This window comes from Suillus subalutaceus (assembly GCF_016647625.1).
Source record: "Suillus subalutaceus strain FC151 chromosome Unknown DFJ58scaffold_4, whole genome shotgun sequence".
Taxonomy (NCBI): Eukaryota; Fungi; Basidiomycota; class Agaricomycetes; order Boletales; family Suillaceae; genus Suillus; species Suillus subalutaceus.
This window is the reverse complement of record NW_024540253.1, coordinates 392,382-415,818: the sequence shown is the minus strand read 5'-3', so window position 1 is coordinate 415,818 and position 23,437 is coordinate 392,382. Positions and strand designations below refer to the sequence as shown.

The window sequence follows — 23,437 nt, the reverse complement described above, 5'->3', positions numbered from 1 at the left end:
AAAGGGATACAGATCAAATGAATTATTACAACTCCTGTAAAATGTGGTACGTTATACTATAGAACAACAGCGATAACAGAAGCAGGTACAAACAATCCACGACGGACAATCATGTGTTCGACTCGAGATATATAACATGCTCCATAAAGAGGATATGAACAAGGGGGGGAATTGCATGGGAAGGGTGGCGAGAACAAATATGCGATTAAATCAGATAAGTAGTAATGGGAGGCACAATACCTCAAGCAGGTGGTGGGTCAGCGCATGCAAAGGTCCAAATTAGTCCATTTCCGTCTTTGACGAGTCGGTGGAATAGAAATTCCGTACATGCGCGAAGCGCCGACCGCCTTGGACGGCCTGCGCAGCCAACACATCATACGGCTACGTCCTCATCAATTCCTCTTCTTCGGTTCGAGTACCGTCCCGCGAAACTCTCCCTGTCTTCGAACTCATCTTCGGTGGTCACCTCTGTGATTTCTTCATCGGCCACTGCCTCATCGTCGTCGTCAGCTGATTCTCTACCCATTATGCCCTGTAACACCACACTTTCGCCTCCCGAGTACGTGAACCCGCGGAAATTCTCTTGTACGCTGTTCGTCAGCGGCGACCCTGCAATATCTTGCTTCTTCCGCGATCCGATCTGGATGGCACGTCCCGCGCTATTGACATTAGGCAAGGGGGAGGGAGGACCTGCCAGACCGTTCTGGTTTATACGGTCACTACCCAGTGGTCCGTTCGGCATGTGCGACCCTGGCAAGCCGCCCTGTGTTTGGGTCCAGTCTTCACTAGGATCTTCTTCGTCCGGACTCCCATGCCCGTCGAGACCACCGCCGACCTCTTTGATATCAGCAGTAGTAAACTCTGGATCGAAGTTCGCAGTCGACTCATCCGACTCTACGACAGGTTTGAACGGCGGTGTCACCTGCTTCAGGAGAAGAGCTTTCCAATCTATACACGAGAAGAACAGATGTTCTTTCAGTTCTGCGGCATCGCGCTGCGCCCCTAAGCGATGTTTGGGATTTCGGTTTAAAAGCTTGATAAGTGGCTATCAGAAGTGTTGAAACAAATTGAATGCCGGCACTCACCCCCTTGACAAACATTTTTCCGTCTTCACTGATAACATTTCTCGGGAATCGAATCTTCCCAAAACAGATGTTCTTGTACATTTGCTGTGTGTCTTCGGCATAGAATGGACTCCAGCCGCAACACATCTCGAAGAGGAGTACGCCTAGCGACCAAAAGTCGACGAGTTTGCTATATCCATGCTCGTCCAAAAGCACTTCGGGGGCGAGGTATTCTGTCGTGCCACAGAACGTTGTGGTGAGTTCGTCGGACCGTAGATCCGCCTTTGATAACCCAAAATCGCAGAGCGCGACATGGCCAGTGGCGTCAAGAAGGATATTTTCGGGTTTAAGATCCCGATAAACAATGTTGTATCTATGCAGATGCTCCAGGGCTAGAACTAGTTCTGCAATATAAAATCGGGCCCGTTCTTCGGAGAAACGTGTCTCTTTCTGGAGATGCCAAAACAGCTCGCCACCGCTCTTGAAGTCTGTTATCAGGTACAAATCTGTATCCGTCTGGAAACTGAATTTGAGGCCAACGAGGAATGGAGATTCTAGAGAACGTTGTAGGATTTTTCGCTCTCCGATCGTGTGAGCGACCTCCTTCTTCGCAACGATTTCTTTCTTTGAGAGAACCTTCATAGCATATATTCGCTTTGTATCCCTTTTCCGAACTTGGAAGACCTTCCCAAAGGTGCCGCGTCCGATCAACTTGAGGAACTCAAAGTCGCGTGGTGTAAGCGCGCGTTTGGTCTGTCACGTGAATGAGTGAGAAGCGTTGTCAGGAGGGATGATTAAGTGATGCGAAAGGGAGGCCGAGATCGTGGGGTCGGTGAGAATGAAATAGGTTAGACTGGTATAACGTACCTTGTATTGCTCGAAAGTGATTTGTACCCGCATTTCCCCGCTTACTACTTCGTTCTCGAACGGCCGAAGCCTATGTCATCATTAGTAACGGAAGGACGGGATGACAGTTGACAGGGTAAGCGGAAAGTTGTACGTACTTGTACCATTGATCAACAGTATGATCATGGATGAGGACTGGCTTTATTTGTACAGTGCCGAGAAAGAGATGGTCCGTTACGCGGTCATAGAGGTTAAATGAGACGAGGGATTCTTCGGACGTAACATCACTATAAAGAATTGGAAAGCGAAATTTGATAAGTTGATTATGGATACTCACAATGACACCTCGTGTTTCCAGACAGGATTGTGTGCAGATAAGCGACCAAAAAGGCCCTGAGTGGTGGAAGGAAGGTTGATGGGAGAAGGTTGATTACATGAAAGAGATGACGAGGGGGAATTTCCGGCACTAGCCTTTCCCGGTGGACGAGGAACGCCGATGGATGAGAGAGCTGAGAGAGCGATAGAAGACGATGCCCGAGAGAAAGCGGTCGCAGTTCCCTTGACCTCCTTGTCCATTTCGTCTGTGGGATCGCGGCTTACGAACTCGTTCTGCTCGAATTGGACGACGACATAAGGCCGTGAGCGTACGCATGTGACATTAAGACCACGGGCAGATATGAGCTTGACGTGGATCTGACCCTTGGACGTTCCCGTTGAGTGCGGGGTAGCGGTTGAGGTAGATGCGATTGAAGAAGTTCTAGTCGAGGGGGACGATGACGATGGCGTATTGGGTTTACTCTCCATTGAATCTGAGAGGTTAGTTGAATTTTTGGTGTTACGCATTGAAAAATCTGGTGCATGAAGGGAAATTTGGGTTGTAGGAATACGAGCGGCAAAGGCACCGGATGAAGGTGTTATAGGACCTGGCGGCGTGAGATCGGCGTTCGCCGCGGTAGCTGGAGAGCCAGTGCCAAGTAAATGGTGGTGAATTGAAACACCGGGTGATAATAGAGTTGGGGTTGCGAGACCATTGCTGGAGGTTAGGGAGGATGACGAGGGCGAATGAGTTTGTATCTCGAAAGGATTAAGACGTTCATGACCGTCAGCAGTAGCCTTGGGTGTTATCTGGTCAGTTAGAATAGATGGCCAGAGTTTAATCATTTTTTGAATCGGCAAAAAAGACAGTGAAGAGGTTATGGACGATGAGGAGGAGGAGGATGATGAGTTATCGGATGATAGTGGTGGAGCGGACCTCATTTTCTGATATAGGTTATGTGGAGCTGTCTACTGTTTTAAGAAGATGGGTCGAATCCATGTCTAGAACTTCTGCATAAATTTTAACCGGAGTGCATGAAAGACAAAACATAATATTTCCATTCGACCACTTTAAAATTTTCAAAAAAAATGCTTGTTTCAGGATACGGAAGGTCTAGGCATCTATGTATCAAAGTCTCCCCGGGCTCTACTCAAGTATTCTCTAGCCCACCGTAGAAATCCCATTCCCCCACCCATCATCGATCCAAGCAATAATGCACGGCTTCCAGTACGCCACGGTAGTCGGTCTGACCAGTCAAATCAGTCATCAACTCACCAACAAAAGGTTAAACTTACAAACAACCGAGAACGCCCCCGCAGTCCCCACACCAGCTCCAACCTCTTTCAAATCATCAAAAGGCTTCCCACACTGCCCTAACCCATCTTCGATCCCAACCCAAACCAGTGCTGTCAGTCCAAGTTTAACCCCATCTTTACCACCAGATAAAAGTCCGGCAGCCATTCTTTTGTAATTTTTCGTTTTATTGTAGAGATACCATCCCCGAATTGTCTTGGGTGGCCGGTGTGCGTTCTCCGCGAGAAAACGGAGTGACGCAAGACGAGATCCACGCACCGCCCCGATGAATAACCCAACGAGTGCTGCGGAAGCGGGGAGAATAAAGTACCGCGACTCCAAAATCGGTGTCACGTCGTATCGCTCGACCCCATCATCGTAGTCAGACATGAATATGACCGAGACACCTCAAAAGCATGAAAGTGGAGTACTAGTGTAAGAGATGAACTTGATCGCCGCGGCATACCGCAGTCACCACGCTGATTGCCGGTTCCTAAATGAAGTCTCAATGACGTTTACCTCGTTGTCACTCTTAACACATTTCGAAGCGCACCGGCCGCAGTATCCCGGTCCGTATACAAAAATCCTAAATAATGTACACAATATCCAAAAAGCATGCCACCCGTCAGAGATGAGCCTTGATACCCGCCTTAGACAGTACAGCAAACTCCTTTTGCTTCAGTTCCGCAGCACGCTTATGCAGTCCCGGTGCACGCTTCAATTCACGCTGCCCCACCTGTTGGATGTGAACCTAAAACGCGGGGTAAGACATTTGCTATTTTCAACCATGCAAACATACTTCATCGGGTCCCTGTAAAAAAACACGTCAATCACAACTACAGGACGATGCAGGAACAGAAGACGCACATCTGCCAACCGCAGCGTCCGCAGTTGAGCAAACGTGCTCGCGAGTTCTTGGTCCTGACTCAATCCCTCGGCACCATATGCTTGCATGGCGCGATCGACCACTCTGCAGGCCATCGCAGGCACGACAAACTACAAAATAAATTGCATCATAGATTGAAAGAGCGAATCGAGGAGCCGTGCCTTGGCAATCCCGATTTCCTTCAAGGCACCCTTGGCCCGTTGCTTGTCAATCTTCAAGACACATTATTCATTCTTAGCACCGACACAAGGAACACAGGCACTCACTTGAAGCGCCGCGCTTAGGACAAGAAGACGTGCAGACTCGATCTCAGCCCGCGACCGCGCGATTTCAGCTACCACCGTACCTGAGTCGTGTGAGCTTCTAGAATACATGACGATGAATAATCAATCACTCGCCATGTTGGTAAAGAAATTTGTCAAAAGTCTTTCGGGTAGGGTCTGTGACGCGCTGGATCATAAGATCCAGAGCCCGCGATGCTGCACCTATCGAGCGCATACAATGGTGAATACGTCCTGGACTGTCAGCAGGTCAGACTCGAGTAGAGTTTGGCAACAAAGCTCGACTCTGCGTACCCTAAGCGGCCTTGAATTATCTCCGATAGACCGTAAGCCAAAATCCGAGAACGATAGGCCGAAAACGTCATTTACCTCAAATCCTCGTCCCCAGCCTAGCACCAAGTTGCTCACAGGCACCCTCACATTTTCGTATATGACCTCACAGTGCCCCTCAGGCGCATCATCATACCCAAATATTTCCATAGGCCGGATGATCTTCACTCCAGGCGCATCTGTTGGTACTATGACCACACTTTGTTGCTGGTACACGTTCGCATTCTCAGGGTCGCTCTTTCCCATGACGAGGTGAAGCTTAGTACGCGGGTCGCCCGCTCCCGATATCCACCTGCCCCAATGACGATCTGAATGATGTCAGTCTCCAAAAGACCTGGACACGCACCATTTGTGGCCATTTATGACAATATCATTTCCTTCCCTTTTGATAGAGGTCTTGATATTGCGAGCGTCCGAAGAAGACACTGCATCATACATAGTCAGTTACCCTCAACCCGCACCAAAAACAAAAAGAAACACGAACCAAACCGCTCCGTCATCGCAAAAGCAGACCGAATCTCGCCATTCAGTAAAGGAACAAGCCACTTCTTCTGCTGTTCCGGAGAACCATACCGCGCAATGACCTCTTCACGTGCAACACCAACATTCAGGGAATTCAGGGATAGTACCAGCAAACCCTGTACATACCCATGTTCCCAGTGTCAGGGGCCGAGCAGTTAACCGCCTCGGAAGCTATGTGCCCCCCGCGTCCGAGAATCTCAGCCATAACCGCATACTAACCCGATCGTCAATAGTGCATTCACAGCATATGAAGCGAAAATAACGCACTTCGACATTGGTCAGTGGAACGCCGTGTTCGGGGTAGTGCGTCTTGCTGAGGAAGAGGTTCCACAGCCCGAGCTTACGTGCTTTCACTTTGAGCTCCTCAATTACGGGAATCACAGTCTTCCACCGCTGCACAGGGTCTTTGGGAACCTGGGCGTGTGCGAGTTTCACGGATGGAAGGATTTCATCCTGGCGCAACACGTTATCATAAAGTTGGTAGTACTGCAAGGGTCCTACATACCTGAAGGAAATATACGAGTTTCGCGAGCGTTTCTTTCCCATAGGGTGTGAACTTGTCCTCGATCTGTATGACATGAGTCTTCCTCTACGAGACAGACATCATGAATCGTACGAGATTCCAGGATGCTTCCGAGGTCAATTCTACAACCGGGTGAGGAGCCATTGCGTGATATGAAGTTGGGGGTGTGCGAGAAACATGACAGAGCAACACACTGCCTGTTTAAGCGGGCGGCTAATACTCGGAGTCTCGGACTAACGGGAAACTTCATACCGATACCCGAGCCGGAGCCGTTGTAGTCGGCAAGTGGCACAGTGGCACAAAGTAGGAGCCCTCGGCCTCAAGCCTCGAGGCCTTATCGACGTCGACGTCAACCTAGATTTACTATTAATGCACTTGCTTTATAAGGTCTTAGAAGCCCCGGAAGTCAAACATTATAGTAGTAAGTAATTTCTGAGTGCGTAACACTAAGTAGCAGAGTCGTCAATCAAACAAAACCATGAAGAGCGTACGTGCATATGGATATCATTCAGTGAGGGAATCAGATATTCCCAAGCAGATGATGAAGTGAAGAAAGTAGAAGAAAAAACCCGTAAAAGTACATTGTCGACTAAAAAACACCACAGCAAGAAGGGTCCTGAACTAGGGCGATGAGTGTTGTCCTTCGTGCAGATCACCAAGGGTGAAGGGCAAATCTGGGTCCAACCCAAATGCGCCAGCATCAAAAGTTTGCCAGATAGAGTCTGGTTCACCAACTACTGAGTAACCATGCGAATTGTAGTTGCGAATATAATCAAGCCCTAGGAACGGTAGTCCAGGGGCAGCGAACGAAGCGGTGGGTGGGGTGGTTGAAAGACCCGAGTATCCTTGATCTGAAGAGTACCAAGGAGTATCAGTACTGGATTGTGGCTCAAAATTGCTGAATGGAAGGGATCTGCTCTGTGTCGGAGACGGGTACAGATCAGTCCCACGAGGTTCGACTGTGTTAGAGTCCCACTGGTGCGTGCTCGAAGAGACGAGGGGACTGTGATGCATGCCATAATCATACGGTGACGATACATGCAGAGGAGAGAGGGGGGGCCCAGAATAACCATACGGCGGAGACCCCATGACATTTGGGCCCCCCTCTTGTTGCTGTGGCGTCTCGAGTGTGGACATGGCCGGCGACGGGAGGTTCACAGACGCTGGAGAGCTGTGGGGGCTGGGCTTCGAAGGCTGTGGGGTGGAGAAGGCACCTTGGTAGCTCAAGCTTGAACCTGCAAGTCCCTCACTCTCGTCGTGGCCCCGCTTGCGCGATGTAGACCTGTTGCGTTGCGCTGTAGTCCGACATACATCAGTCAAGGTCGTCAAAGATCTCATGCCTGCTTACATTCAACACGATAAGGGGATGAAACCATCGGGCGTCGAGTAGAAACGGGATCTCGGGATCGGCTGATCTTCCGTGGCTTGCTCTTGATAGGTCTATTGACAGTTGGAATCTGGCCAGGTGAGGACACAAGCGATTGCCTTCGTTCAGGCATAGTAGGTGCGACAGGAGGTGGCATGGGCATCATCTGAGACTGCCTAGTACCGCCATTGCCATTCATGATTGCTTCCTCTGCGGTGTTTGTCAACTCCGCGAGCAGCTCCTTGCACTTGCGAGCCCCGGGCCAATGTCCTTCCCAAGACTCGAGTGCCGTCAAACAACTCTTGGCCTCATCCATTGCGATAGCAGCAGCTCTAGTATCAGAGCAGTGCATGGCATAAAGAAGGACGATGACAGCGGAGCTAAAAAGATGCTGGATGAAGAAGGCAAGGTGATGCGATGGTGGAACGACATTGTTGATAGATGGCGCTAGTCGTATGCAGGAGCGAGCAGAAGAAACAGCCCTGGCAGTGGACTTGGGTAGTACAGCCTGGTCACGCTTGATGGGCAAAAAATTGCGATGTAGTGTGGTCAGTACGGAATAATAATGACTGCAAAGCACCGCGCCCATAGAGACGTGTTTGTCTGTGACCGCCTCATTCCGGAACGTGGCAGGAAGATCGTCGCACCACTTGTTAAGCTCGTCGTCAAGTTCCTCTACGGCACGCTGAAGTTCTATGCGTCTCTCTTGATCGAGCACATCTTTGCAGTTATCAATGGCATAAACCTGCCGCAGAACCCGTCCCGCAATTTGGTACAGGGTTGTCAAAGCGATAGCCCCAGTCATGAGCGACGGATATTTTTGCGGGAAGTTAACTCCAGCGAAATAATCCGCTAAGTTCTCATCGTCGACCGCAACAGGTATCTCAACATCGCAGTCAGAGTCTTCAATACCAAGTGGACGGCCGAGAGCAAGAGCGAGCATGCGATCCAAGCAGTACACGCTCCACCATATTTTTCGGCGAGTCTCTTTGTCAGTGGTAGAGATCGCGAGACGGCGCGGGGATCGCTGCAACAAGGATGATTCAATCGGCCCGGACATCAAAATGAACGGTGCTTACGTGTAAACCCAAGTCTTGAGCAGTTCGCACTGCTTGTCCCACGAGTAGCCAGGCCTGCGGAAGACAGTTGACAGAACACAGGAACGAGGACATGAGAATGAAGCATTGGACGTGAGACACCTGAATAGAGGCGTGGCTGATATAGTGCAATATAAGAGCTCTAGCGGGGTTTATCGACGTTAGGGATGACGTCAAGTTTCCATGACGGCCAGAGGCGTACCTCTCATAGTAAATCATCCCCGTGCCTCCATCATCTGGATTTTCGCAAGTCAGACGGGGATCGTTGACTAGGTGTGCCGCGCAGGCGAACACTGCGAAGACCACGGAGATGAAGGAGGCTTCTGCTTGAATAAAATCAATGTCATCACGCTTAGCCATTAGTTGCTTGTATCTTGGCATGAACGAGGGTTTATCGAGGATAGGCATAAGAAAATGAAGACGCTCGAAATAGGTTTCCACCTTGACGCGATGTGGTTAGATAGAACTGATAATTCAGGAAGATGTACTTACCAGCTTATCGCAGAGGTCCTCGTCCGGGTATTCGACCTCCTCTGCGCCTGGGAGAGCATGAACCTTCCCAAAGAAGACAGAGGCTGGGAAATATAATTTATTGACACTGGGGCCAGGCGCGCGTGGGTCTTCTTCCATTGGGGAGACTCGGTGGAGCGGAGATGTCGTGAGAGTACGGAAGGATTGTATGAGAGACATTGTGGAGGAGCCACCTATCCAGCGCATGTGTCCGTGCTCGTCCAGTGCGAGCTGTCCGAGATATTCAGAGACATCATCTTCCACTTTGATTGACGAAGATTCTGGGGTAGAGACGTTGCTGTGGGTGTCCGCAACAGCTTTGGATGACAACGCTTGGAGCACAGTAGAAGCTGGAAAGTCTTCACCACCTCCAGTTGAGGTTCCAGCAACGCTAGGTAAATTCAATGATGGCCCCAGTTGTTCGAGCACAGGGGTAATCTGAGAGAACAGCGACTCCATGTGCAAGAGACGCGCTTCGAGTTCTTGGACATAGCTATTGGGACGATGAGTTAAAGGGAGGGATTGAATGTATAGGAACATTTACTGTCTGCTTAAAGCCGCTCTGTCCTTTGTCTGAAGCCAAGTGCACTGCGATCCAGACGACTGACACTGAGAGCAAGTGGGCTCGCAGCCATCGCACTTGATTTTCTTACGTCTGCGATCGGCGCGATTAGTTCTTGTTGGGAAACAAAATGAGAACGTAGAGCTCGATCGACTTGCCTACAACTTTCACATGCCCTCCAGACTCTGCGCCGCTGAAGCTGTATTGGTTTTACGCCAGCATCAGTGGGGAGAGGATCATCATCGATGCGTTTCTTCTTCGATTGGTGTGTCATTGAGTAAAAATCGTCGTGCTGTACCATACGCTCAGGAGAAGCGTGGTGTACTGCCAGCAATTGCCCTTGTGGTCGGGCGGCCGCAAGATATCTTCGGAAGGTGGTCGACGGGTCGGACCGATGCCATTGATGACTAAGTTGATTCATTGGCTGTGCTAAGACGGCCGAGTCAACACAATGACTTCGTTGCAGTGTCTACGTCAGACTGAAACGAGGACTCACCGTGGAGGCTTGTCACACGAGACAAACACAGGTCGAGAGTAGTTTCGGAGCGGAATTCCTGGTCACTGCTCTGACCATGGCTTGGTTCTCTTTATACCTCTTGTTTTCGGAAATGAATCTCATAGAAAGTTTTCCTGTGTACCAGCCGCATCCACAACTTTCTCCCAAGTCTTCTCGGGATGTCTTTGAACCCGAACCCGTTGGAGACGGCATGCAATTTGAGCTGAGTTTATTCGTCATCTCTATACGCTTCCGAGCGAGTAAAGGCATTGCTCAACTTACTAATGACTGTTAATCGATGACACAGGACTTCTTGTAGCTCTTGAGTATCTCTCCAATAGGGTTCAAGTTCTTCTCCCCCGATCATCTCATTGCGGTTGAAAAACATATGGAAACTCGAAATGGAGTAATTTCCAGTAATTTTGTGCCTCGTATGTTGTAATTCCATCTCGCTATCCGGCAACATATCTCGGATATGGACCTGATCCATACTCAAGTGCTCTCAGGTCCATTAAGGGACCATGCAGGACCATGTTGCGCCATACAATTATGACAAGTTCTAGCGCACGGAATATCTCTTGGGGTTAAATTTTCTTCTGGAAGAATTCATCAACGGTTCGGAAAGCAATTCCCCCGAGAACAAACATCATTATTTACTTGTCTACGATAAGTAATCGACCACACGCGACGCGACGAGCAATGGAAGGGGACGAAGTACAAGAATGATGGTCTAACCCGCTCTCGTTGTGTACGTCTAAGGTTTAATACTCTGCTCTTCACAATCTGGTTTCTAGACAGAATTCTATGATGCCCCACGTCCGGCTTCTGCGGTGTTTCTCCCGAATATCTGGTCTTGACAGGGTCGGGAGCGGATTGGATATTGCGTCCACTTTTCCTCGAGAATGTTATGCATTCCAGGCTTTCGGTTAATATTCAATTGAAATATGGGGTTGTCTTCGGTTACCTCTACAGCAGTACCCCCAAACAACACTTTCCGTAAGCGCGACTCGCATACTTCCGAACCTACGGTCGCATTTGAGGTGTACGCTCGCTTCTTACTCTCTTCAACATTTGACTAGAGCTTCTAGCCAGCATTGGTATTAGCTGTCCGCCGGGGCTTCCTCGGAATCTGTGAAGAGCATGGCTGCCTACTTATAGTTCGGGCAAACGTTGAGATACGTGATTGGACCTCAGCTGCAGTATCGTCGCCTCAGGTGATCACACTGTGCTTCTGCCACTCCATCCTTTTCGACTAATTGAGTTCACCGATCAATTCGACGTAAGTTCTTACCCTCGCAGACGTGGCTTGTGAGTCAAGGTCAGCTCGTTACATGCTGTGAATTCTACTGCAAGCGTGTTCGTACGACATCTCGTACCTTCACTTACCATATGTGGTGTCTCCACCATTGTTTTCGACTCGTCTTGCCAACCAACGCGTGCGACATATGACTTGTCCGCCGTGCAACCATATGGCCCTTGTGGAGGCACACAACTCATCTGTTGTCAGGTCTTAACGAGACTAGGCAAGCCTATTGCGGGTGCAATAAGTATTGATGTGACTTCCCAACTCGAGCCAGCGCCTGTTATGCTTGCAATTTCACGCTCGCATACACCTTCACGTCATGATCGACTTGCATTCTGCCCTGTCAAGTTTCGACTTCGCAACGTGATTTTGCTCCAATGTGTTCTCATGCCGCGAACTCGGTGCAGACCATGATGTGCAGTCTCAAGTATTTACTACTTTACGAGTGTTCGGAGTCGTTTGCACATTGGATCCTCCAGCAATTCGACAGCACGTGCTTTAATAGCCTTTTGTGCATGAAGCCTTTTCAAGTTTGGGCTTTTGTTAAGCGCCAATGGGCCCATAGAATAAGGAACATTGCGGAGTTGCTCATGGGGGATCTGCAGCACGTTATTGCTGATCAATGTTCCCGATCACCCACAAGCCACCCACTCACTCCATCAAAAGAAGGATTACTATGTACAAAAGCTCTTCCATTCTGATTCCAGTGTGTAATCCTATCTGTGGAGACTGTTAGGACCTCATTTTAATTATAGTATTTACGACAAATTCGACTGCGGAAGGAAGCAGACAGAAGGTATCAAACTAACCAGATACGCTCCATCATGATATACTTACTCGCCTTTCACAAGGTCCCCGTCAAGTCTCCGTAATACAATATATCTGAAATGATCCCCATTGCGTGTTGCATCTTAAAAGGTAAAACAGCGCAGGGTTGGGACATGCCCTAAGCTTTTGGCCAGACTCCCGACGTGGTCATATGGAGTTGACCTTACTTGACATCCCGTTTACAACCCTGCCCAAAAGAGCGGTGCTTCTTGGGGCTCTTCCCAACTCCATATGGACGTGATAAGGCAGTGTTTTGACCAAGCCACCTGCCGAATGGCATGTCATGTTCAAATTTTGCACGAGGCGCGGCTGTCCGGCGGTGACTCTCGATGGCTCCACACTGCGACGGCACGAGTTCAATGACTCGAGTCGGCGTATACTGCCATCCAATCTGATACTCATTAAGAGGTTTATGAGAATTGTGCACGAGGCACGTCTCGTTGTCCTACGGAAGTTTTCGAAACAATGTTACAACTTAAAGGTATCCCATAGTATCAACCAGAATGGAAGGTAGCAAAACAGTTTATTTTGTTTTAAAAAATCATATAGACAATATCGGTGGCAGACAAGGCACTCACAAATTTGATCACCCTGGGCTTCCGTCATTCATATGATGTGGGTGGCATGTGCATATCACCTGTAGAACGAGGCAACGTGTCTCCAGTGCGAAAACATCGCTATCTCACATCAATGACAGAATGACAGAGACGTTCATATGTAGCATTGCATCTAAAAAAGTATTTGAGTAGAAAGCAGTTCATATCGTGGGCGCATGACGCTCATAGAGTAGATGGAGAACGTCACCTCCAACGGGTTCTAAACTTACTGGAGAAGACGAGGATGACACAGCTTCCTTGCAGAGCTTACCCACATATTCGTAGAACAGATGCCATATCGTTCACCTTACGTGGCACAGTAATGACAGTGAATCGAGAGAAGCCATGCAAGTACCCCAAGGACGAGAACTTTGACCTATGACAAGACACGTGAGAGGTGCAGGACCCGTAGCTGCGGTGTTGCACACATAGAGGAGAACAGCATCTAGCGAGGCGATGGTTGCCTTAACGCTATTAATGCACGCCACTAGAGCGAGGTATCTTCGTGGGATTGCACCGGGATGCACGGCTCGTTTTCCAGACTGCCTGAAGGACTTGATTTCATCGCCTGAAGGATTATTCCTTCATGTAGATGCATATGGGGCGTTGAATGAAGTATAATGTGTCATCTCGGCTTTTGCATAGGCAGCCTCAGGAAAGCTTCAAAGAGTAAGTGGCAATAGTTACAGTGGGCACTGGGCACTAGCGATGAGAACAAATGAGGCGTAAAGACGAGCAATATGCGTACTGCGAGAAACACTCACGAGTGACTCTCCACGAATGTATATAGGGAGTTGTAGCACAATTATTACTTAAGTGCTTGCCAGTGGCTAGTGGTATAGTAGTAGTAGGACTCGGAGATGGGCCTCGGCAAGCGCAAGGCATCAAAGTTGTTTGCCCATATTTGGCACGGCGTGTTAGTGCCCATGAAACTTTCGTCCTTGTCACAAGTACTATTGCCATGGCCAATATTGACGCGACGCAAACACCCACTGCGGAGGGTGTGGACCCTATAATTGATGATGGTGACGAATTTGAATCGAAGGTTCGCTCCCTCGTCTCTTAAACTTCGACGTCTCAAACCTTGTCCACCAGGAAATTCAGCTCATGAAGCAACGGGTCGAGGAAATGGAACGTGAAGCAAAAAAACTGAGGGAGCTGCAGGCAGCTGCAGAGTCGGCAAATGGAGGATCTGCTACTGAGGCGGACCAAGGTGTTCCGATGGAGACTGAGGAAGAAAAGTCTATCGCCGACGGCCGGAGCGTATTTGTTGGCAATGTGCGACTATCTGTGCCTTCTACTGTGGTGATGACTTTACTCATACTGTTCTTTTTATCTAGGTGGACTATGGGGCAACCCCAGAAGAGATCCAAGCGCACTTCCAGGCTTGCGGGACGATCAATCGTGTAACTATTCTGTGCGACAAGTTCACCGGACACCCTAAAGGGTACGCGGGGTTTTTTCTTCTAACACCCAATTCGTCTTAGTTCGCTCACAGGTTCGCATATGTCGAATTCGCCGAGCTTGAACACATAGATGCAGCATTAGCTATGGACAATTCCTTATTCCGTGGACGATTAATAAAAGTACTTGTGATGCTTTCCGAGCATCAGTATGTCACCTAATTATTACATTTACAGGTAACTACAAAGCGGACTAATGTTCCTGGTTTCAACCGGGGGAGAGGGCGGGGAAGTGGTTACCGCGGTGGATATCGAGGTGGTCACCGTGGTGGGTACGGGTACAGCCCCTATAGAGCACGCGGCAGGTAAGCTTTTTACAATATATTCCATACGCAAAGCTAAACGAATATTACAGAGGGCGCGGGCGTGGATTCTAATTGCAAAACTGAGGACCTTGACGCGCACAGCGTCAGCGCGTGTGTGGCCCTTCGTATCCTGTACGTCAGCTGTCCTCTGTCCTTGAGCGCACTTTGGAAACCAGGCTGTGCGACTTACGAACCGACCTTTGCTCCGTTCTATATCTTGTTTTCTCGCTATGTATTATTTTCATACATACTCTGCCTGCTCTACAATGCAATTGTCGATAATTACCATGCGAGACACTGACTCGGCATTTGCCGGCCATGATCTACCAAGTACGAAACTTGAACGGAAGTTGAATTACTTGCGCGACTGTCACTATGTTCTCAAAATCATGTAGAACATTCGTCAGACATTTGTCGAGCAATACTACGGTATATCCTTTCTCGAAGGCTGTCATACTTCCGCCGCCGTCGCCAGCAATACCTGCTTCCCAGATGGAGGCTTTGCGCCAAGGGAAAGGCATAATGGCTTACTTGCAAAAAAGTCTCCCGCATCCTGCAAAACAAAAATGGCTTGCTACATGGTTTGCCAGAAGACATCCGGACCGACTTCTTCCTGGTTCGGTACTGTCGGTCAGCCTCGAGCATGCACCTACTACTTTCTCTGGGGTTCTGCTGTCCATACGACGGCGGGGCCCTGACACATCCTTTATCCTGCGGAATGTCATACAACGGACAGGCGTGGAGATGCAGTTTTTTGTTAATTCGCCGCATGTGAAGGATATCAAAATTTTGCAGAGAGCTGGTGGCAGAGGTGGAAAGGAGGGAAGACGACAGCGACGGGCCAAATTATTCTTCCTCAGAGACACACCAGAGAAGATGACTGCTATCTCTGCGGGTGTGAAGTCCTGAGCATGGTAGGTGTGTTACAATCTCAGCTTGCTTCATGGCTGATTTCCTCTGGTATTTCTAAATTCTAGTATCGACGCTTGCTTACCGTCTGAGCGATTTGTCTACGAATTTGACCGCAGCTGTATCCTGTGCAGATTGCACATAGTCGCTGATGTTTTCTGATCAGAGAGGAAGTCTGGGCGGTGATCCGTGGATACAGGGCGCAGCAGACGGGTTGATGCCATTAATACTGAATTTCGTTGCATACTCCGCTACATTAACTTGTTCTTTCATACCCGAGCTTCCAGTATTTCATCAGTGGAGTTATTATTTGAGCTGTGGTTTTTTATTTCCGTGAGCAACGCCTATGACGTCTTGGTACAGCACCTTCAGTACTGTCAGTCTGTCAGGCGACGAGAGATATCAGGTTTACTAGCCGCCCGTAACATTACCCAATCGGGGAGCGTCGCATGCTAAGGGGACATCATTCTCTGCAACTGCACTGCATCACCTACAGGCAGTTTGACTAGCCTCATTGTTCCAGCATGCCTCGAGAGCATCGTTCTATGCGTAGCCTTGCTATATCACCGAAGCGTACATCCTCTCCCGGTCCTCCTTCACCCACGTTTTCAGACGCGACACACGCTTCTGCAATGAATTTTGGTGCGGACGGTCCTGAGAAGATCATTACCCGGGCCAATCTCAAAGTTAGCTTGCAGTCTTATGACGACGTGCGTTCCTTGCCAATACGTTGTCGAAGTTCAGAAGAGCCTGATACATGATGGGTTTCTGCGCAGCTCATGAATGCAAGCGCGAATTATCGCGCTGCTTTACTCCATATGTCGAAAGTGACTTTTGCATTTGCAGATGCTTTGGAGAAATGCTCAGGGTATGCTCCGACTGTCAATATCGAGTAGGAAACCGGGGCTCATTCATGCAGTTTGAAGGGACCTACGTACGAAGCAGGCACAAGACTACAGGCCGCCTCAGGACTTCATCATCTCATCGGTAACCATTGGCATGTCCTTGTGCGAATTACTGTTATTCTTCCTTGCTTCAATTCTTATACTTTTGAATAGGCGGAGACACTTGACAAGAGCTTCGAAAAACCATTGCGGCAACATTTGGACACATACCGAACGATCGTAAATGTACGCAGTTCCTCCGCAGCCTCATGTCGGACCCTTTCATATATTATTGTCACAGGAGCGCTCTGCATCGTATGAGAAGACTCTTCGTGAAAAGAGTGAAATCATTCGCCAAACAGAATTGAGTAACATGAATAAAAAGCAGCGAAGTAAGTCTCTTCTTCCGGTCTTCCCGGGCCTTGAGTGACGTCTGTCACCTACCAGACCTCCAAAGCTTCCGTGAAGCCCTTGCGGTCCTCCAGCGCCAAGTGGATGACCTAGATGGTCTCAAGGTACAACACTACCAAGAAATAATGGAGCACGAGGAAGAAGTATGGGACGTGGTGCAAGGCAAGGTATGCATATTGAAAAATCATCAGACCTTCGTAAAATGCTGACCTGTTCGCCTCCAGGTCTGCGTAGCCGTTCGCTCGACTATGGATGTGTTTGACAGATTCACAAACAAGGCGTGAGTCACATTAAGACCCTGGAATTTACTATTACTCAAGGCCTATCCCCGCCTTGTAGATCGGATTCTATCTTGGAAGCGATGCTCCAATCTGTTCCAGACCCTTTTGACTCGTATGGACCTCCTCAGGCGGAGGACCAGATCTTCACCATTCTTCCTCCGCTGGCCGTAATGGCCAATGCACCCTCGCCCTCGCCGAGCCCATTGGCTACCACACCACCACCCCCAAATTCTGATGTATCCCCAGCGATCATCAATAATTCTTGGGCTCCAAATGGGGGCTTCTTCGCCACAACTTCGGAATGGGCTGATTCTGTCTCCCCTTCTTCAACTCCTACCCGATCGGTATCACCCTCTGCCCAGCTTAAGCGTCGTCAGTCTCATCCGCCGAACACTACACATCACGCACGGAAGGCGGAGTCTAAGCTTCGGAGTGTTCTTTCAGCAATTGATGAGACACACGTCCGTCATTCGAGTGACCTCGTCGATGCACCCCTCTCAGAATCCGAGGCTTCACCGCCCGACATACACGCAGAGACTCTCGAACCTGATACGAGTTGGGAGTCATTTACCTACGGCACATCACCATATCCTTCCGTCACGGACGATGCCACTCCAGTTCAATCCACATTAGTTGATTCGACGATGAGACATTCTACTCAGAATAACATTGGGGAATCTGACCTCAGTCATATTCCCCAGTCGCCACAGTCGGATGGGACACTACAAGTCTAGTAATTGCATATTATAATTTTTGTTGTTTGCGTTTACGATGAGATATGATCATTTATGTAGTGCACCAACAGCTGACGAGGACATTGATACCTTTTCACGATGTTGTCATTAGTTACGATAATCAACTAAAAGTACCGGGACATGCTTCAACAACGTGTGGGTCGGACACCATACTGATATAGCACCTCTTCGTTGATGGCCGCCGGACTCCTGAAAAGTAGATCTGTGCCTGCTCCAGTTTTTGGGAAGGCGATGACATCCCGAATAGTTAGCGTCTTGCAAAGGATAGCCATCAGGCGATCAAAGCCTAGATCGGAGGTTTTTGTTAGCTTTTAGTGCGTGGGTTACAGAAACCTTGAATGGTTTACCGAGAGCGATTCCGCCATGAGGGGGTGCACCGCATTTGAGGGCATGCAGAAGATGATCAAACGACGACTTCTCAGCATCACTCAGCTATAAAGAAAACGAGTGAGTCGGGACAAAGTACAACACGCCACGGGGGCGAGACAGAGAACCGAACCTGCAAAACCTGGGAAAAAATGTACTCTTGCATCGCAGCATCGTGTACCCTAACCGAGCCTCCACCAATCTCAACGCCATTCAGAACCAGGTCGTAGTGTTGTCCGCGAACCTAACAAGTAAAGTCGAGACCAAGGATAAGCCACTGGCGCGAAGGACTTCTGCGAAACGAATTAGCACGAACCTGATCGATACGGCCTGCGTACATGGCTTCTATATCTTGCCACATCGGCGCTGTGAAAGGGTGATGTGTGCTGCTCCATCGCCCGCAAGCCAAGAACTCCTTGTCAGGATCAGCGCGGGTAAATAGTGGAAACTCGGTGACCCATAGGAAGTGAGGAATCGTGTGAGGTACGTAATCACCTGCAAACGGTATGAACGCCTCTCCGTTACAATAGTAAACAGCACATACCGCGGGCTTGTGCCAACTCAGATATTCGTGTTCGCAGGCGACCCAAAGCAGTGGACCCGCCCTATCCACATGTAATACATGACTTGGAAGCACCGGAGATAGTATAGAGACACACCTCGGGAATTTTCCGACGACGAGATAGCCATATGGTATCGCCGCTACTGACTCCCAACATCTTATTCAAAAGAGCGTGCTCCTCGCTGCTCAGCTTCAAATCGATAGACCGGTTATCACACAGCCAATTTAACAAATTACTATCGGCGATCACAGAGCGGCTCTATAAACTGATCATGTGGAATTATCGATACTGATCAAGAAGTGACAACTGACGACATTCGGTTCGTTCTTGTAGTCGCATTCGTTACTTGCCCGCAAGAATGAGCAGCTCTCAGATGGACGAATAATGATCGCCTCAAGAATGTCCCCAAGGTCCTCAAACAACGCCTGAGCATGAATCGGTAGCGAGGGCGTAATATCCTGGATCTAGTATAGGCAGTGTAAGCGTTATTCAGTGTACAAACAGTCGATACAACCTCAAGATCGATCCGAGTGTCGGGTTTGTCTGAACCATACTAAACGATCATTAATATGACCAGATTACAATGTCCCTCGATCGGTAAATGGCTAGCTTACACGTGCCATTGCTTCGTTGTAGGTGATCACCCGGAACGAGCTCGGAAGTGTGATTTCTTCGACTTTCTGCCATATGCGTTGAACAAGCCTTTCGATTACGGCACGAACCTCGTGGCCTCCGATTCGCCATGAACTGGATGAGAAAATATCTGGATCCACACCCCATGAGACAAATGCCATTTCTAGATCGATTTGCGTGAACTCGGGTTGTCTGTCCTTCCGACCATCTTCATCGCGGAAGCACTTGGCTATCTGAAAATACTTGTCAACGGCTCCAGAACAAATAAGCAACTGTTTTGGTTGCTGTGGAGACTGGGGAAGAGCGTAGAACAGGGGGGTATCATGCTGCGCAGTTGATTGGCCAACGCGAGACGGGACCAAAAACTCTCTTGCACCTTCTGGCGTTGATTTCAAAAGCAGTGGAGTCTCCACTTCAAGAAAGCCTAGGAGCGACTGTGATCTTGAGACATTTGACGGATATCAAGAGCACGCACCATCGTCATGCAGAGTATCCCGAATTATTCGAGCAACTTGGCTTCTTTTTCTGATGTTGTCTGCAAGGGCAGTCCTGCGAAGATCAAGATATCGAAAACGTGCTCTAAGGTCTTCATTGACCTATTATTGATCTCATTAATAGTAGAAGAACTCCGCGTCACCCCGCATACCAATGTCTGATTGTCCGACGGTATGAATGGCATGTTGCGATGCGCAGGATTGAGGAGAGTAAAGTTATTTACTTGGACCTCAATCTGACCTGTGCCTTCCTTGATGATACTTTGGATGAGCGGCTAGAACAATGACGGCTTGTGAGAAAAAAGGCCCCACTGACATCACGGCGAGATAGCTCTGGTCTGACGAGGACTTGACCCTCGATCGCAATAGTCGACTCTACAGGAAGTTCGGACAACGCGGTCAGATGAGCATTCGCATGCTCCTTGCGTACAACCAATTGAGTTATTCCAGAAGAATCTTTGATGGGAAAGAAGGACATTGTTTTTGAGACTTTGCTTTATTTAGAAAAAGTGAGCAAATTGAAAGGAGAACAGATCCAAAAGGTAATCACCGTTCAGGGAGCAGCCAACCAGTCAACGTGACGTGGATGCCAGCGTGCGCGGGAGTGAGCTCACCACACATATGAGTCCGTTTTGGATACGGAGCTGTTCATGATACACGAGTTAGTACAGCGTTGAAAGCGGGAGAATCGCGTGAGGAACGCGTTATTTTGCTGACCGGAACGAGCATCGCCTCGCGTTTGAACGTGCCTATTTGCATTCCATAAGGCAGGAGTTCGAAAATAGTGCGACTTCGAGGAGGGTCTGAAATTTAAAACTTGTTTCGTGAATGGTAACACCAAACAATTGATCCCAAGTCCCCCTAGACTGCGCATGATGCAATAACTACGGAATGTTAGCAATTGCGAAGTTCACGTTAGAGTACTCTGCTTTATGCTAAGTTCAAGAGTTACGTAATTAACGGTAAAAATAATTTCCCATAACTCATGCTTGCTGGCATGTTTTGTACCCACCGCCTCGTTTCCCTTAAGCTTTTTTATTTTTATGTAATCAAATCTAAGCTTACATCTCAATGTCATTCTCTATCCATGGACTTTCTCAGTCTTTAGTTCAATTCGCTTGCATTCATTTTTTTCCTTCACACGGCGGCAATCACTCAAAAATAATATTCTATAGACATCCAGTGCCTGTGCGCCCAAGGCTCGCCTTTATAAGAGATCCCGCGTTCAGCTCGGGTTGCATTAAGCACCCATGTCCATGTACAGCTTACCAGTCGAGCTTCTCGATAGCATTGCGCAGTATCTTTCTTACTCTTCTCTCGCTGCTCTTGCTCAAACATGCTCCGCTCTCTGTCCAGTGGCACAACGCGTCCTCTATTGTAGTGTATCGGCTTCCGCCTGGTCGCAAAACTTATGTGTCATTGACACTCTTGCGAAGAAACCGCATGTCGCCCGTTTCGTGCGGTCCTTTTATATCGCTATAGATTCGCTTGCTCCCGTCTTCCTCGCTTATTATCGCCAACTTGCTAAAGCCATTCTTAATATGTCAGAGTTAACCTCTCTTACTCTCCTCGTGGATTCGAGCGTGAGCTGGGTGTTGAAGGAAGCGTCTAGTCGTATTCACTTCCCGCACTTGCTTCAGTTCACCTGCTCCTTCTCTTTTGATGGAAACGTCGCCCGGTTCCTTGATAGGACGCCGTCACTTCTTGAGCTTGAAGTGGATTCTATTCCTACCATGTTCACGCGCAATTCCCCACTCCCTTACCTTGCTCCAACTTCTATTCCCCAACTGCAACAGTTCATTGGCTCATCCCGGGCAGCTGAATTAATTGTTCCCGGCCGTCCCGTCAGCAGTATTCATCTGAACGGCGGGGGTCTTATGGAGGATGATATTCCTCTACTTGCCCGCTCGACTGTCCCTGTGGTCATTCTGGGAGCCGTTACAAATGCACCTCCTGTGCCCTTCTTGGAAACACTGCACAGGCATGTGCCTCACTTGGTCTATTTGCGAGTGATGTCAACCAAGGACATCTTCATTGCTCCAACTGCCGTAAGTCGTCATGGCTTTTTCACTTGTAGCGCTCAGGAACATTAATCTATGTGGTACAGGAATTCTATGAGCAGGTGGCCAGCGTTCTGACGTCCTTCACAGAGCTCAATGCATTCGAGCTCTCCGGGATGCACTGGGGCTCTCAGGTAAAGCAAAATGACGGCGCAAAGAGGGTTTGGCAATCAGCGCCCCTTCAAGCCAGGAACCATTCTGAGGATGACCTGCTTTTTGGTTCAGAAATCTTCCTTGCATATTGATCTCACTTAGACGCATACTTCTAGAGTATAATATCCCAGGTAATCATATCGATGAGCGCAGTATACTTATTTCCGTCTCCCTCAAAATCAATTTACGTAGTAGTCTAACATATAGCATTTATTCCCAGTACATCCCTAATACGATACAGGTGTCTAGTTGTCTAGCTCATTTCTTCGATCGCACGGTTAACAAATGATACAGCATCATAGCAAACGAGACACCCTTCACTCAGTTCTGATATGCTCGTCCCCCGCCCTCCAACGAACTTTGCAGCAAAGCCGACATAATTGAGTCCATATTGCGGCAGTTCGAATCTCAAGAACTGCCATCCTCTCGCAGGTTCGCCATCAACGGTCACTTTCTCCTCCACAACATCATATTCTATCCTTCTGAAATCAAAGCCGAGGCCAATCCCGAGAGCTTTGGTGTAAGCCTCTTTCAGGGTCCATATCCAGTAAAACCTGCGAATTGCCTCTTCCTCAGTGACGTCAGCAAGAATTAAATTCTTCTCTCGAGCCGTGAGCTTTCGGTGATAAGGCGAGGGAATGAGCGCAGCCCGAAGATAGGAAGCACGAACGTTTCACCTGACTGTCGACGATGTCAACAAATTCAGTAAAAGTAGTCCGCGGAGGAATTTTGAGTTTCATGACATCAACTCCTACACTGAATGCCGGAGGTCCTAAATCGCCCGTTCCGAAGGCCATGGCGATGACGCCTTCATCATGAGTAACATTGAAAGCCAAGGGTGGGTCTATTCCAGGAGTTGTCTGGGTAAAGAATCAATACAAGATGAGGGTGATTATCTTGCAAAGACATACACAATATGGCTTCCCCGTATCGGTAGCTGCAAAAGTCATGGCATCTCCAGCCACGCCTCGCTTCTTGAGTAAGACTCTGGGAAGGAGATTGCCAATGAGCGATCCTTGGATGAAAGATCAAGCGTAAGTGTGGGTAGTGCCAATATACAACCTGGTGAGTTGTATACGTACGACAAGCGTCTTCGCGGCGATGAAACTTGGTGATCTTGCTCTGTGCTGTCTGATCGACTAGGGGCAATGCGCTGTGATAAAGCTAATCGGATGTATGAGGCGATCAGAACGGTAACGTGAAGTGCAACGTGAACGACATGGCACGCACGGAATCTGGGAATTCGAGCGGGTCGTATATGACATTCCAAACTTGCATGAGTGATATAGATTACTAGATACTTATCCAGTTGCAGACAATATTATCAGCGGAGACGCCACG

The 23,437-nt window shown here is 48.8% G+C and overlaps 9 protein-coding genes across 9 annotated transcripts; 3 read left to right on the top strand and 6 right to left on the bottom strand.

Moving 5' to 3' along the window:
* Positions 1–2: 2 nt before the first annotated feature.
* On the bottom strand, positions 3–3,396 carry DFJ58DRAFT_758148 (Pkinase-domain-containing protein). The gene is made up of 5 exons (XM_041388269.1): positions 2,248–3,396; positions 2,069–2,197; positions 1,932–2,001; positions 1,086–1,817; positions 3–1,033 (listed from the first exon to the last, which is right to left on the bottom strand). The coding sequence occupies exons 1-5, from the start codon at positions 3,165–3,167 to the stop codon at positions 374–376; spliced, it is 2,511 nt and encodes an 836-aa protein (XP_041250292.1). The 5' UTR covers positions 3,168–3,396; the 3' UTR covers positions 3–373.
* Positions 3,280–4,007, bottom strand: DFJ58DRAFT_320454 (uncharacterized protein). The gene is made up of 2 exons (XM_041379827.1): positions 3,522–4,007; positions 3,280–3,472 (listed from the first exon to the last, which is right to left on the bottom strand). The coding sequence occupies exons 1-2, from the start codon at positions 3,907–3,909 to the stop codon at positions 3,348–3,350; spliced, it is 513 nt and encodes a 170-aa protein (XP_041250291.1). The 5' UTR covers positions 3,910–4,007; the 3' UTR covers positions 3,280–3,347.
* Positions 4,008–4,016: 9 nt separating this feature from the next.
* DFJ58DRAFT_758137 (acyl-CoA dehydrogenase/oxidase) lies at positions 4,017–6,238 on the bottom strand. The gene is made up of 14 exons (XM_041388268.1): positions 6,155–6,238; positions 6,044–6,106; positions 5,806–5,991; positions 5,665–5,752; positions 5,501–5,602; positions 5,363–5,441; positions 5,056–5,308; positions 4,981–5,000; positions 4,804–4,925; positions 4,672–4,751; positions 4,567–4,617; positions 4,387–4,515; positions 4,319–4,330; positions 4,017–4,270 (listed from the first exon to the last, which is right to left on the bottom strand). The coding sequence occupies exons 1-14, from the start codon at positions 6,203–6,205 to the stop codon at positions 4,145–4,147; spliced, it is 1,362 nt and encodes a 453-aa protein (XP_041250290.1). The 5' UTR covers positions 6,206–6,238; the 3' UTR covers positions 4,017–4,144.
* An 80-nt stretch (positions 6,239–6,318) lies between these two features.
* DFJ58DRAFT_758124 (fungal-specific transcription factor domain-containing protein) lies at positions 6,319–10,154 on the bottom strand. Its single transcript, XM_041388267.1, has 8 exons — positions 10,093–10,154; positions 9,755–10,025; positions 9,579–9,689; positions 9,017–9,527; positions 8,727–8,965; positions 8,507–8,666; positions 7,410–8,454; positions 6,319–7,356 (listed from the first exon to the last, which is right to left on the bottom strand). The coding sequence occupies exons 2-8, from the start codon at positions 10,015–10,017 to the stop codon at positions 6,683–6,685; spliced, it is 3,003 nt and encodes a 1,000-aa protein (XP_041250289.1). The 5' UTR covers positions 10,018–10,025; positions 10,093–10,154; the 3' UTR covers positions 6,319–6,682.
* A 3,626-nt stretch (positions 10,155–13,780) lies between these two features.
* Positions 13,781–15,496, top strand: DFJ58DRAFT_721657 (uncharacterized protein; the record flags this gene model as incomplete). The annotated part of the gene is made up of 7 exons (XM_041384824.1): positions 13,781–13,864; positions 13,915–14,097; positions 14,160–14,266; positions 14,318–14,431; positions 14,472–14,587; positions 14,638–14,719; positions 14,983–15,496. 7 exons carry the CDS (start codon positions 13,781–13,783, stop codon positions 15,494–15,496), a joined length of 1,200 nt encoding a protein of 399 aa, XP_041250288.1.
* Positions 15,497–15,958: 462 nt separating this feature from the next.
* Positions 15,959–17,806, top strand: DFJ58DRAFT_903462 (uncharacterized protein; the record flags this gene model as incomplete). The annotated part of the gene is made up of 8 exons (XM_041394863.1): positions 15,959–16,206; positions 16,273–16,364; positions 16,416–16,503; positions 16,555–16,626; positions 16,682–16,772; positions 16,828–16,958; positions 17,016–17,071; positions 17,131–17,806. The coding sequence occupies exons 1-8, from the start codon at positions 16,021–16,023 to the stop codon at positions 17,804–17,806; spliced, it is 1,392 nt and encodes a 463-aa protein (XP_041250287.1). The 5' UTR covers positions 15,959–16,020.
* A 146-nt stretch (positions 17,807–17,952) lies between these two features.
* DFJ58DRAFT_713242 (tRNA synthetases class II-domain-containing protein) lies at positions 17,953–20,504 on the bottom strand (the record flags this gene model as incomplete). Its single annotated transcript, XM_041383913.1, has 13 exons — positions 17,953–18,113; positions 18,175–18,259; positions 18,327–18,437; positions 18,510–18,688; positions 18,738–18,798; positions 18,853–19,014; positions 19,068–19,220; positions 19,259–19,309; positions 19,371–19,813; positions 19,865–19,985; positions 20,036–20,134; positions 20,200–20,377; positions 20,434–20,504. The coding sequence occupies 13 exons, from the start codon at positions 20,502–20,504 to the stop codon at positions 17,953–17,955; spliced, it is 1,875 nt and encodes a 624-aa protein (XP_041250286.1).
* Positions 20,505–21,139: 635 nt separating this feature from the next.
* DFJ58DRAFT_721654 (uncharacterized protein) lies at positions 21,140–22,188 on the top strand (the record flags this gene model as incomplete). Its single annotated transcript, XM_041384823.1, has 2 exons — positions 21,140–21,931; positions 21,991–22,188. The coding sequence occupies 2 exons, from the start codon at positions 21,140–21,142 to the stop codon at positions 22,186–22,188; spliced, it is 990 nt and encodes a 329-aa protein (XP_041250285.1).
* A 161-nt stretch (positions 22,189–22,349) lies between these two features.
* On the bottom strand, positions 22,350–23,374 carry DFJ58DRAFT_651007 (uncharacterized protein; the record flags this gene model as incomplete). The annotated part of the gene is made up of 5 exons (XM_041381600.1): positions 22,350–22,712; positions 22,774–22,956; positions 23,008–23,111; positions 23,179–23,260; positions 23,327–23,374. 5 exons carry the CDS (start codon positions 23,372–23,374, stop codon positions 22,350–22,352), a joined length of 780 nt encoding a protein of 259 aa, XP_041250284.1.
* Between the last annotated feature and the right edge of the window lie 63 nt (positions 23,375–23,437).